The following is a 14092-nucleotide window of genomic DNA, read 5'->3' on the forward strand; positions in this document are numbered from 1 at the left end:
ATTATTCTTTCTTCTTCCAAACAGCTTATTATACTCATTTACTTTCTGAGGGGTTCCAATATGCATTTCAGTTTCTACTTCTAGTCTAAAATGAGTTGTGGTGGTATGCTGATTTACACTTCCTTGCCACTTATGAAACTAATCCCCCTCCCCGCCCCAACTCTATCCCATTAAGAATGACTGAAACGGCGGACATAAAATTCTACTTGTAGGGTAATAACTAAGAATCCAGGCACAGGATGAGAGCAAGCTTCTGTTCAGGTCAAAAGGTCCCATATCACAATGACAGTCTGGAGTTCCACTTACCTCTCTGGCCCATTGGACCCACATTAGAGACACAACAGATACCTCGATTTAGATATTTGTAACTCATACATACTTCAGACTGGCCCTCCAGAATATTACTGTCTAAAGTAGACTGGAGTACTCAATTTAAATGGCATACAAGAAGAAAATGTGTCTATTTATATCTACTCTTAGACTTAAACAAGGAAGTAAAGCTTCATTAAATTTAACATACTGCTGAAACCCATGTTGGGCCTGTATGTCAGAGAATCAGCTGTTGGGACAGTATGTGGGGTATCCTGAAGGTAAGGGAGTCCCATAACACAGGACAGACAGTGATACCATCACCTATTCTTCTACTTCAGAGTTCATGTATCATAATGTGAGTGTTCATGGCGAACTAACTTTATAGAATAAACTATTGACTTTTAACCAAACTAACCTTCACAAAATGGACTGGTGGCTTAAAAATGTCTTCACGGAAACTCCTCAGTGACAATACAAAAACTCATGTCCAAGAGCATTAATACTCTTTGTGAACTGGATTCATCAGCCACATGACCAGGTGTCTTGTGTCTTGTGAATTGGATTCATCAGCCACATCACCAGGTTAAAAAAAGATTCTACTTAATCAGAAAAAGTTGGGGGAAAAATTATTAGACAAATATCTGAAATAAGGGTTTTTAAAAATCTGAATGAAATTTAACGAGAGACCCCACGGACTGCAGCCTACCAGGCTCCTCTGTCCATGGGATTTTCCAGGCAAGAGTACTGGAGTGGGGTGCCATTGCCTTCTCCAAAATAGCCTGCTATTACTTTCCATAACCGTAAGAATTTGAACCATGAGAAGTAAACCTAAGTTCCTGTTGAAAAAAATAGCTAGATATATTTTGCTAACTCTTAATTACTACATGTTGAAAACATCTGTATGTCACCTTTATTCTTAAGATAATTTTTTAGCTGAATATGGAACTAGAAATCTCTGAGGAACCAAAATATACCTATTTTAAAATCATTTCAGACTGTTCTATTATTTTTATGTCTTTTGGAGTGAATCAGTATTCTGACTCTTGATCTGGATGGCTGTCTTGAAATGAGTCTGACACTTCACAGAAAACTGAGTATCTGTTCAGTTCAGTTCAGTCGCTCAGTCGTGTCCGACTCTTTGCGACCCCATGATTCGCAGCACGCCAGGCCTCCCTGTTCATCACCAACTCCCGGAGTTCACTCACACTCACGTCCATCAAGTCAGTGATGCCATCCAGCCATCTCATCCTCTGTCGTCCCCTTCTCCTCTTGCCCTCCCAGCATCAGAGTCTTTTCCAGTGAGTCAACTCTTTGCATGAGGTGGCTAAAGTATTGGAGTTTCAGCTTTAGCATCATTCCCTCCAAAGAACACCCAGGACTGATCTCCTTTAGAATGGACTGGTTGTATCTCCTTGCAGTCCAAGGGACTCTCAAGAGTCTTCTCCAACACCACAGTTCAAAAGCATCAATTCTTTGGCGCTCAGCTTTCTTCACAGTCCAACTCTCACATCCGTACATGACTACTGGAAAAAGCATAGCCTTGACTAGATGGACCTTCATTGGCAAAGTAATGTCTCTGCTTTTCAACATGCTATCTAGGTTGGTCATAACTTTCCTTCCAAGGAGTAAGCGTCTTTTAATTTCATGCCTGCAATCACCATCTGCAGTGATTTTGGAGCCCCCCCAAATAAAGTCTGACACTGTTTCCCCATCTATTTCCCATGAAGTGATGGGACCAGATGCCATGATCTTTGTTTTCTGAATGTTGAGCTTTAAGCCAACTTTTTCACTGTCCTCTTTCACTTTCATCAAGAGGCTTTTGAGTTCCTCTTCACTTTCTGCCATAAGGGTGGTGTCATCAGCATATCTGAGGTGATTGATATTTCTCCCGGCAATCTTAATTCCAGCTTGTGCTTCTTCCAGCCCAGCGTTTCTCATGATGTACTCTGCATATAAGTTAAATAAGCAGGGTGACAATATACAGCCTTGACATAAACTGATATAATCTGAGCTTTTAAGTGAACTAGTTTTCTTCATGTGTTTCAGGACATTTGATGCAGGCTCAACTTGAGTATGATATTTCCCTATTTTCCATCTTGGTCTAGTGGTTTTATAAGTAATCTCCCTGCCCAGTAGTTTTATAGTCATATCTAATTCCCTACTTTGCAAACACTGTATCTATATTTTGGGACCCCAAACTACTAACATAGGAGAATATTCAAGTTATCACAAATCCAGACCTTAAGCAGGTAGACTGATCAAGGTCTTTGTTAGTACATTAAGTACTCTACTCCATGGAAATAATAAATCCAAAAAATAGGTTGAAGCTTTTTCTCAGATTTATTTCCCAGATCCAAGAATAGTCCTTCTCCCATCCATATTTCTGTTCTATTGCTGGTCCCCAAAGACGTTTACCCTGTATTAGAAAAGCAATTCTCAGTGTGTGTGGTCTGTGGATCCCAAGGAGTACCAAAGACTCTTTCAAGGGGTCTGTGAGGTAAAAAATATTTTCACAATATTATTACATCATTTGCTTTTTACACTATGTTGACATTTGTGCTGATTGACACAAAAGCACTGATGGGTAAAATTGCTAGGCTTCAGTAAGAATCAGCAAAAGCATCAAACTGTCAGTTCATTGCCATGCACTTGCAGTTAATGAAAAAAGCCAGTTTTACTTGAAAGTGTCTTTGATGAAACAGAAAAATTATTACTTTTATTAAATCCTGACTCTTGCATCTTCTTAAAATTCTGTGGGATGAAACAAGATGTGCAAATACTTTTACTACTGAAAAGACAAGCTAAGGACTGTGAGTAAATATTTGCAAACAATGCAACTGACAAGAGTTTAATTTCCAAAATATACAAACTGCTCACACAACTCCATAACCAAAAATAACCTAATCAAAAAATGGGCAGAAGACCTAAATAGACATTTCTCCAAAGAAGACATACAGATGGCCAATAGGTACCTGACAAGATGTTCAGCTTCGCTAATTACCAGAGAACTGCAAATAATGTAGTATCACCTCACACCAGTCAGAATGGCAGTCATCAAGAAGTCTACAAATAATAAATGCTGGAGAGAATGTGGAGAAAAGGCAATCCTCTTATATTATTGGTGGGAATGTAAACTGGTGCAGTCACAAAAAACAGCATGGAGGTTCTTAAAAAAACTAAAAACAGAGTTGCCATTGATCTGGCAATCCCACTCCTGAGTATATACCTGGAGAAAATTCGAATTTGAAAGTGGTCCAATGCTCGTAGCAGCACCATTTACATAGCCAAGATATGAAAGCAACTTAAATGTTCATTGACTGATGAATGGATAAAGAAGATGTAGTCTATAAATAGAATGGAAAGCTACTCAGCCATAAGAAAGAATGAAATAATGCATATAATGCCATTTGCAGCAACTTGGATAGACCGAGGCGGGGAGAAATAAATTAGGAGTTTGGGATCAGCAGATACACACTACTATAGAAAACAAAAACAACAAGGTCCTACTGTTTAGCACGGGGAACTATAATATACTGTAATAAACTATAATGGAAATGAAAAAGAATATATGTATGTGTAACTGAATCACTTTGCTGTACACCAGAAACTAAAACAACAATTTAAATTAACTATAGTACTTCAATAACAAATGAACAAACAAAAATCACTTTTACTGCATACCGAAATACAATGGTTGTCTCCAGGGAGAACATTTAAGCAACTGAGTTGTTCCCTGAAATAGTCACTTTTGTCGTTGAATATGAGTTTTACTTGAAAGAATGAGTAATAAACATAATATAGTTATTCAGACTCAGATATCTGTCAGATCTTTTTTTTTAATGAATAGAATGAGCCTTTCACTTTAAGAAAAACCAGCCACATTTGTTGTCACTGGTGTACTCTAACTTTCAAGTGATTATTTTAAAATAAAAAAAATTTTTTTAAATCTCAGCTTAAATTTCTAACATAGTAAATACTGACTTCTATAACCTACATACACAAAAATTCTTTGGGGTTCTCAATATTTAGGCGTTTAAAGGGGTTCTGAGACCAGTGTTTGAGAACACTTTATTATAATAAAGCATTGCTCCGTTACCTTAAATTTCCCTTTAATGTTTTATCAGAGATTGTTATTTATGTGAGGTAAGTGCATATGTGTATATGTTTGTGCATTCTAAAAGCACTGACTATATATATATACATATATATATACACACAACATAAATATATATATAGTCTATGGAAAAAACATTTTGTATATCCCATCAGTGTGTTCAAAGTAAACACTGAGAGGATTCCAGGTAGAAGAAACAGAGAGAAAAGGCAGGGGTAAGTCAATCAGTCTATTCCGAATTTTACATGTACAGAGAGACAATCTGTTAGGCACAAAATACCATTTGAAATCCTTTTCCCTTTCCACAATAGAGAAAAAAAGTGAACACAAATGGCAAGGTTAAGAGAAAGATTAAGCTTCTTAAAAAGCAGTCAGTGTCATAGACTGATGGCCTAAAAATTTAAGTATTAAGCAAATGCATGAAACAAACATCAGTCTAAATATGCCTCATCCCCTGTACTCTGTAATACGATCTGTATTTTCTGTTGTGTTCCTCTGTGCTATATTATAAAACACAAAATTATAATAAAACATGGTCCCTGTTTACAAAAATCTTAGTGGTCTTGGGATGATTATTCTATATAAACTAGCACCTATTTCTGAAAGTATGCTGTTTAAACAAATTGACATATGTAATGCTCAAATGGTTATATGTTTTCTTAATCATTGTTTTTCACACTAACTTTCCTGGAGAATAATTTACCCCAAAGCGATGGGGTTGCAAAAGAGTCAGACATGACCGAGGGACTAAACAATAATGATCTCTTCTAAGATCTAGTAGAAACATAAATGTAAGAAGAAAAAAATACATTAGGAATCTTACATTTTTGTTTCTTAAACTTGAAATTTTTGCTAATCTTTTCATTAACTTTATTAAAAGACCAATCAGAAACACAAATGGAAGTTACTGACAAGCCTAAGAACAGACTTTTGTGTCTAGGATATAGTAATCACAACCATGGGATACTGGGTAAGTTACTTAATTTCTCTAAACCTCAGTAACATGGAGATAACAACAGTTTTATATATGTATATATATATACACATATATATGTGTGTGTGTGTGTGTGTGTGTGTGTGTGTGTGTGTGTGCGTGTGCATAGTAGCTGCAGTTTAGAAGCAAAGTAGAAATGCTTCTGCTTTGGCAACTGGATTTTTATCCTGTCAATAAATATTTACTGGGCACTTGTCTTCATGTCTCTGAGGCCTTCAGATTTGTAACCCCTTGAAAGTTACATATTATCAGACTGCATCTTAGCCTAACATTTTCTAGAATCTTATTAAAGATAAACTGATTTGGAGAATTATTCTGATAGTAATATTTATAATAAATAGCCTTTATCTAGATTTTATATTTGTTTGTAAACTTATTGACTATTTTTAGAAGCAACTCATACATCTTTCAACACCTTATGAAACTTCAACAATTCATTCAAAACACATTTAAAAATTCCTGCTATGGGCCTTTCTCTTCTGGAACTTTGTCTTATCCCTCTCAGCTTCTGTTTTAAACCTTCTATTCAAAACTCTCTTCTCTACAGTGTACACACACATTCAATCTTTCCCATCTTTAAAATAGGTTTCCACCCAGGCTTTCCTGCTGGCTCAGATGATAAAGAATCTGCCTGCAATCCTGGAGACCTAGGCTCAATCCCTGGGTCCAGAAGAGCCTCTGGAGAAGGGAATGGCAACCCACTCCAGTATTCTTGCCTGGAGAATTCTATCGACAGAGGAGCCTGCCAGGCTACAGGAGGTCGCAGAGAGTTGGACACGACTGAGTGACTAACACTTTCATTCTCTCCCATCTTCACAGTCAAATAGTGGTCTACCCTCACTGTATGCTCTTTCTTACATACATCCATTTGGCCTACTATCATCTGGTTTCTGATTTTACCTAAACTGCTCTTATTAAAGCCTACTAATTACCAAAATCAAGAGATGGCATTTTAGTAATTATTTTACTTAACTTATTGCACCTAATCTGCTTCCCTGGTGTCTCAGATGGTAAAGCATCTGCTTACAATGAGGGAGACCAGGGTTCAATCCCTAGGTCGGGAAGATCTCCTGGAGAAGAAAATGGCAACCCACTCCAGTATTCTTGCCTGGAAAACTCCATGGATGGAGGAGCCTGGTGGGCTACAGTCCATGGGGTTGCAAAGAGTCGGACATGAATGAATGACTTCACTTTCACTTTCTTTCACATTGCACCTAATATTGCTGAGTACTCTTTTCTTAAAATATCTGTAACGGTGAGGTTATTTCTCTCCATTCTCTTAACTATTCCCTTTTCCTTTGCAATCAAATATTTGCTGAATCTCCAGCCTGTATTTCTTTTAAATTCTAGACCTATATATCTACAGAATACCGCCACTTACATGCTCTAAAGAGACCACAAATTTAATATATCCAAAATCTTATTGACCTTCTACCTAAAATCTGCAGCTTTTCCTTAGTGACCTGTCTTAGACAGATATGCCACTACTACTCCAAGTCAGAAGCTTGGCAGTCATCTTAGAGCCCTGCCTTTTCTTCATCCTACACATATATTCTTGGGAAGCCCAGGTAACTCAGCAGTAAAGAATTCGCCTGCCCAGTATTCACAACAGCTAGGACATGGAAGCAACCTAGATGTCCACTGGCAGACTAATGGATAAGGAAGTTGTGGTACATACACACAATGGAATATTACTCAGTTATAAAAAAGAATGCATTTGAGTCAGTTCTAATGAGGTGGATGAAACTGGTGCCTATTATACAGAGTGAAGTAAGCCAGAAAGAGAAACACCAATATAGTATATTAACTCACATATATGGAATTTAGCAAGATGGTAACAACGACCCTATATGCAAGAAAGACAGCAAAAGAGACACAGCTGTAAAGAACACTTTTAGACTATGTGGGAGAAGGCAAGGGTAGCATGATTTCAGAGAACAGCACTGAAACATGTGTATTACCTTATACAAAATAGATGACCAGTGCAAGTTCAATGCATGAAGCAGGGCACTCAAAGCCTGTGCTCTGGGACAATCCAGAGGGATGGGTGGGGAGGGAAGTGGGAGAGAGGTTCAGGATGGGGGGACACGTGCACCTGTATCTGATTCATGTTGAAGTATGGCAAAAACCACCACAATATTATAAAGTTCAGTTCAGTTCAGTTCACTCGCTCAGTTGTGTCCGACTCTCTGCGACCCCATGATTCACAGCACGCCAGGCCTCCCTGTTCATCACCAACTCCCAGAGTTCACTCAGACTCATGTCCATTGAGTCAGTGATGCCATCCAGCCATCTCATCCTCTGTCATCCCCTTCTCCTCCTGCCCCCAATCCCTTCCAGCATCAGAGTCTTTTCCAGTGAATCAACTCTTCTCATGAGGTGGCCAAAATACTGGAGTTTCAGCTTTGGCATCATTCCTTCCAAAGAAACCCCAGGGCTGATCTCCTTCAGAATGGACTGGTTGGATCTCCTTGCAGTCCAAGGGACTCTCAAGAGTCTTCTCCAACACCACAGTTCAAAAGCATCAATTCTTCGGCGCTCAGCCTTCTTCACAGTCCAACTCTCACATCCATACATGACTACTGGAAAAAGCATAGCCTTGACTAGATGGACCTTAGTTGACAAAGTAATGTCTCTGCTTTTGGACATGCTATCTAGGTTGGTCATAACTTTTCTTCCAAGGAGTAAGCATCTTTTAATTTCCTGGCTGCAGTAGCTGACCTCTAATTAAATAAATTAATTAAAAATTAATAAATACATAAAATTCAGGAAGAGTTAAAAAAAAAAAAAAAGAATTCCCGTACAATGTAGGAGATGCGGGTTCAGTCCCTGGATGGGGAAGATTACCTGGAGAAGAAAATGGCAACCCACTCCAAAATCTTGCCTGAAAAACCCCACGGACAGAGGAGTCTGGTGGGCTACAGTTCATGAGGTCAGAGATGGACAAAACTTAGCGACTAAACACATGCAAACACATAAATATATTCTAATTTCTAAACCTCTTGCTTTCTAATTCCACTGCGATTAGTTTTAGGCCTTCAAAAGACCCTGATGCTGGGAAAAGACTGAGGGCAGGAGGAGAAGGGGACGACAGAGGATGAGATGGTTGGATGGCATCATTGACTCGATGGACATGGGTTTGGGTGAACTCCAGGAGTTGGTGATGGACAGGGAGGCTTGGTGTGCTGTGGTTCATGGGGTTGCAAAGAGTCAGACATCACTGAGCAACCAAACGGAACTGATACTTCCAACAATAGATTTCCCTTTCTTCAATTATGGCCTTTCCTTTTCAATTCATCCCCTACACTGCTGACCAAAAAAAAAATTTCTAAAAGGCAAATCTAATTATATTATCCACTTGTTTATTTACTCTTGAATGAGTGAATCCACTACACACAATAGGAATTCTGGTCTTAAGTGGAAGCTGTACAATAAACAATACAAAATTCTGTACCTGCATGTATGCATTCTCTTAAGGGCCTAGATTATCCAAGGTTAACCCAAAGGGTTAAGAACCACTCGCTCGTAGAATAAACTCCAAACTATTCAAACTATTTGAAACCTTTCAGAATCATCTCAAACTACCATCTCCCTCCCGGTAAAGACTGCAGTCAACCTCAACTACTTAAGTTCTCAAATAGGGCTCTGCTGCTTCAGCTTTTCACACCACTGAACATAAGCTCTTCTTTACCTAGAAAGCCATTCCCCACCCATTCCCCAAGTGAACAAGTTCTTGAGTCTATGAAATCCTCTCTACACCTCCAAGCAACTTTATTTCTCCTTCCTTTCACCTACTACACTTAACCTATAACTTTATTATAGTATTGGTCATAGGGCATATTTATATTTGTTTTCATGTCTTTTATTAGGTCATGAGAAAAAAAACACATTTTATTCACCATTTGTCTGTTAGTGCTTAGCACAGCACTGGTATATAATACATACTCAAATATTTGTTGAATAAATAATTCTCTACCTCATCAACAATGGATATTCTTTTCATGAAAGAGTCTCTGTATAATAATGAATTGTTCAAACTGAAAGTAGTATTTTCCTAAGCTTAAAAAGGGTATCTTTCAAAAATGTCACCTATGATCACTAATAAACTTACCACTAATATTTTAAAATATTAAGAAAAAAGTTGTATTAAAAAAGATTGATGAATATTGTAAGCACAAATATAAACAACTGAATTCATTTAAGTGAAATTTTAAATTAATTATGAGTTTAATTATAATCCTCAAGAAGACTAAACTACTAGGTGTAAGATTTTTTTCCTTAAACTTGGTATTTGATTAGCCCTGTGTTTTTCCTCTTGCAATGTAAAATTTTTATATACTCAAATATAATTCTCTTTATATTTAAATCTGGACAGATGTTTATAGAACCCTAAATAGGTACATTTAGGTGTCTTTAACGCAAACGTTTGTGTGAAATTAGCACAGTTTTCAGAAAACACCAAGTAAAACTTTGGGGGAAACACAGGAAACTTTGGGTATAGGAAGGAAATCAGATTGAGCAATTCTTTAGAGAATCTGAGTTTCTGTGTTACCTCCGCAGGTTATTTAAAACAGGAAATCTAAGTTTTCTTCACCATTTTATCATTAACATACGGGATTGAAGAGTTACGGATGTAAATATTGCTGGCTACAAAAGCAACTTGCCTGCACGCTGAACAGATGCCAGCTGCCTATTAATACGAGCCTGAAAACCAGCACTGGAATATGTAGCAGGCCACTAACTCTGAAGGCAGTGCCTGGTGTATTCACTAAGCTCTCCAAAGTGATCATTACCAAGGTCGAAGTAATAAATCTGCTTTGATGTTAATGATTGAGAGTGTCCCCAGGGAAGGACTGAAAGCTGACTGCAGGATGCTGCTGCGAAATACCTAAAACAAACTGGATTCCTAACTTGTGTTCCCAACTTGGGATTCCTAACGTGTGTTTCAGTGGATCCGACTAACAACGCATTTTGTTTGGAGCTTCCCCCCCCCCCCCGCCCGCTTCCCTGTCCCAGTTTATTTTTATCCTTTTTAACTTGGATCCAATCTTAAAAGCATATTAAGACCCAAGAGCTCGTCAAATCACTTGGATGAGGCACAGCAACTTCTGAGGGAGCGCGGCCTCGAGTCCGCAGGGGACAGAAATGCACTGACTGGCCCCTTCTACTAGAGGCGCAGAGGCAGCGCCTGCCGGCCTGAGCGCGACTCCAGCCCGCCGGGTTCGGTTAGACCGCAACAGGAAGTTTTCTCTTCCTTTGCGGAAAGCTGTGAAGCCAAAGAGAAATTTGAACCCCCACTCTCCGGGGGACACCCAGAGGAGAGCTTCGGTGTGTGTGTGTAGGGGTGGGGGTGCGGGGCTCCGCCTGGGACGGAGGCAGCCGAGGGACTCGTGATTCAACGCCGACCGCAGCGTCCCCGCCCCGCGCAGGCCCAGGCCTCGGCCTCTCTTCCCCTCCCCGCGCGTCCAGTCCCGTCCAGGCCCGTCCCCGGGGGCGAAGGCGGCTTCGCGGCCCGTGCGGGGCGGGCTGCGCCCCAGTTCCCAGAGCTCCCAGTCTCCTGGCAGAGGGCGCCGGAAGGGGAGCAGGAACCGGAGCGGGCGCGGCGACGCGATTCCCAGCCTCGCCGGCGCAGGCTGCACTCACCCACTCGAGGACTTTGATGAAGCCGAGAGGCTCCTTGAGCGGGTTGAGGTTGAGCTGGAAGGAGGACATCCTCTGAGGGAAGGAGGGAAAGCGTGTTAGGCGGAGGAGGGGGACCGACCAGACACAGCTCCACGGCCGCGAGGAAGGGCAGGAGGGGCGGCTCCGGGAGGCGGGCCTGGGAGGCCGCGGGGCGGGGCGGCGGCGGTTGAGCCGCTTGCCAAGGCGCTGGGGCGGAGACGGAGAGGGGCGGGCGCGGGAGGCGAGGGCGGACACAGGCAGGGAAGGGGCGGTGCCTCCCCGAGCCTTACCTGGCCCAGCCGGCTGATCCGCTGGCGAACCAAGTAGATATTGGACGCCATGCTGCGTGCGCCGCGCCCCCTTCCCTCAAGTCCAGCCTCCGCGCTCGGATTCCTGCCGCGCATGCGCGCGCTCAGTCCCACGCCAGCGTAGCTGGGGTCACGGCTTCGCAGCGAAAACTACCCACCGGAAACCTACGGCTTTGGCCCAACAGCTTTATTATACTGGCTTCCCGTCACTCTTCCCAATGTTTTAGCTAGGTTTATAACATTGACACAAATGAAGGCGCGATTCAAGGCTGGTGTTAGAGACCTTTTATTAAAATGATGGAAAGTTACTGCAGAACAACGGACTTTGAGCGACCACGCTGTACAGGGTCTCTCTCAGGAACGTGATTGATCAAATATTCTTACGGAAATTGTTTATTTTCAAACTTACCATTGGAGTCAGGGTTGAACGATTTACAAAAAAGGTTATACCTAACAGAAAAAGACTTGGTCCGACAGGCTTCTTCAAACCCACTTAGTCACCTCTCCTACCCTGTCAGTCAAGTTTTCTACGTGGGACGCTCTTGGAGTCTCTACAGAAGGCTAATTGCTGCTCCCCATTTGAGAGTCGCCTAGGTGACACCTACCTTCTAGCACCCAGTTATCGGAGCCCCGAAGAAATGATCTTTTTGGCTTCCCTAGTATCTTGGAAGTTCTTGGAGATGAAATGCTGGCCTTTTGGAGTGTATGGTAAGGGGACTAACATCATGTACCCCTAATACGGAAGAAAGGAATCTAGCACAATGGAATCTCAATATACCAGCTTCCAGTTATTTACCTATGTATACTGATTTTCCAAGCACTTATCTATGAGTCAGCAGGTTCCTCGCCATTGAATTTGCTCAAGTGTTACTGACCTTCTTTCTAAGAAGCTAACTCTTTCTCATTTGAGACCTATTTACCTCCTTGTTTGTTTCCTGGAGAATGCAGGGAACATATTTCAATTTCCCAGTCCACAGAGACAGTCTTATTCTTTTGATCCTAACTTCCACTCTTCAATCCCTGCACAGTGCCTTATATTCAGTGGATACCTAGTGAATGAGTGCAGATTCCTTTTACCAAAAAAGAAGGCTTCATAGATGCTCCTTAGGGCAGAATCAGTGGAAGGTGACCATGCATTAGTACCCAGTACTCCTGAGACCACTGTAAGGAATACCTCAGGTCCTCCTGCTCCCCACCCCCTTTTAAAAAATTTTCTTCTGGCACCCAGTTATGGGATTCCCATGGTAGTGATCTCCATACTGGCTTCCTTGGTACTCTTCTCATTGTATTCTCTTTAGTTTGTTTTTCTGAACTTTTACTTCCACTCTGTTGAGGTTTTGGGGTTTGCCCTGGAGTTGGCTAGTAGTGCTGTCTGGCTTGGGCTTCATATTCACAAAGATTCAAATTAGACTCTCATGTTATTTCCAAATCAGATACACACTGACAAGTCAGAACGATGCTCACTTTGCAGCTTTATTTGTTCATGTAAATAAAAAATATACTCTAATGTAGTAAGCCAGTTTGGGCTTTTCTGTATTCCTCCCCCCCACCCCCAATTTTTTGAAGGTTTCAGAAACTGGAATTGACATGGCCCTTTCTCAGCCTCTGAGAAGTTTAACTTTCTATTTCCTCTCTTCTGCCTCTTTTTTTTTTTTTTTTGCTTTCTCTTCTGCTTCTGGTTCACGCCCACTAATGGAAGGCATGGTTGTTTCTCTTCAGGAAGCCATTGGTGCTAAGACAATGTGCCTTGAGTATTAAGTTCTCTCTTGCTTGGCCATGTGCCACTAACTTTTAAAAGAGAGATCACAGAAGAATAGTATCTGGTCACTTATCAGAATTCATTTATATACTCTGACTGGGCAAAACCAAGGGGGAGTGAGCTATAGCTGTTACCCTCGGTGATGTATAGTCCATCACTGCTTCTGCCAGTCACCTGAGTTCAGAGGAGCTCCTACTTCCCTAAGAAGGAGCTGGGAGTGGCTGGCAGAGCAAGTACAATATGATTAGGCAACCAGATAGTTGTGAATTTTTTGAATGCTCAAGAAATAAGAGTGTTTAAACAGCATCTCACTGAAGGCACAACTGTTCAAAATCTGAGAAGAATGTTCAGATAACTGTTTAACATTGACTATAACATTGGTCATATTCTGATTTGTTCTTGGAATCTGAGGAAAGACCCAGAAGTTCTGGGCACAACACACTCTACTCTCTACCAGGTTCATTATGGAAAATAATACTTGTAAAGCAAAACTTCCCTGTCTGACGTAGTATTGTTGAGACTTACCTATGGTAGTATATGACATTGGGATTTAAGGATGTACAAGAGGTCAGGAGGAAGCTGTGCTTAGGGAAATCTTATCATTGGCTAACTGTAACATTGGCAGTTAGAGTCAATGGCAGTACAGAGTCCTGATCATTTTATTGGTAAGATGAGACTATAACTCATTCTCAACCAATATTTGTCCTTTTTAAAAAAGTTTTTATCTGTTAGTGTTTAATACCCATGAGTTTAAAGTCTGAGTCTTGGGTTTAGACACAGCTCTTTTCTTCTCACTGATGAATTCTACAGTCATTTTAGAAAAATACAGAAATCACTCTAAATTTGTATAAATTGCACAATAGACTGACTCAATGGACCCAGTAAATTAATCTCAAAATAATTAAACTGAGGTCTTTAAAAATTTTAACTATAATTTTAGATTT

The 14092-nt window shown here is 40.7% G+C and overlaps 1 protein-coding gene across 2 annotated transcripts in view; it reads right to left on the reverse strand.

Annotated features, from left to right (window-relative positions):
* Positions 1-11284, reverse strand: part of SYPL1 (synaptophysin like 1) — a 29436-nt gene extending 18152 nt beyond the window's left edge. Inside the window, exon 1 of one of the 2 annotated variants that reach the window (XM_040260815.1) lies at positions 11064-11284. In XM_040260815.1, coding sequence (XP_040116749.1) covers positions 11064-11132 — 69 coding nt within the window. In that variant the 5' untranslated portion in view covers positions 11133-11284. The remainder of the gene's footprint in view (positions 1-11063) is intronic. The other variant, XM_040260817.1, reaches the window with a different exon arrangement.
* Positions 11285-14092: the final 2808 nt, after the last annotated feature.

This window comes from Oryx dammah, unplaced genomic scaffold, assembly GCF_014754425.2.
Source record: "Oryx dammah isolate SB20612 unplaced genomic scaffold, SCBI_Odam_1.1 HiC_scaffold_18, whole genome shotgun sequence".
NCBI classification, from domain to species: Eukaryota; Metazoa; Chordata; class Mammalia; order Artiodactyla; family Bovidae; genus Oryx; species Oryx dammah.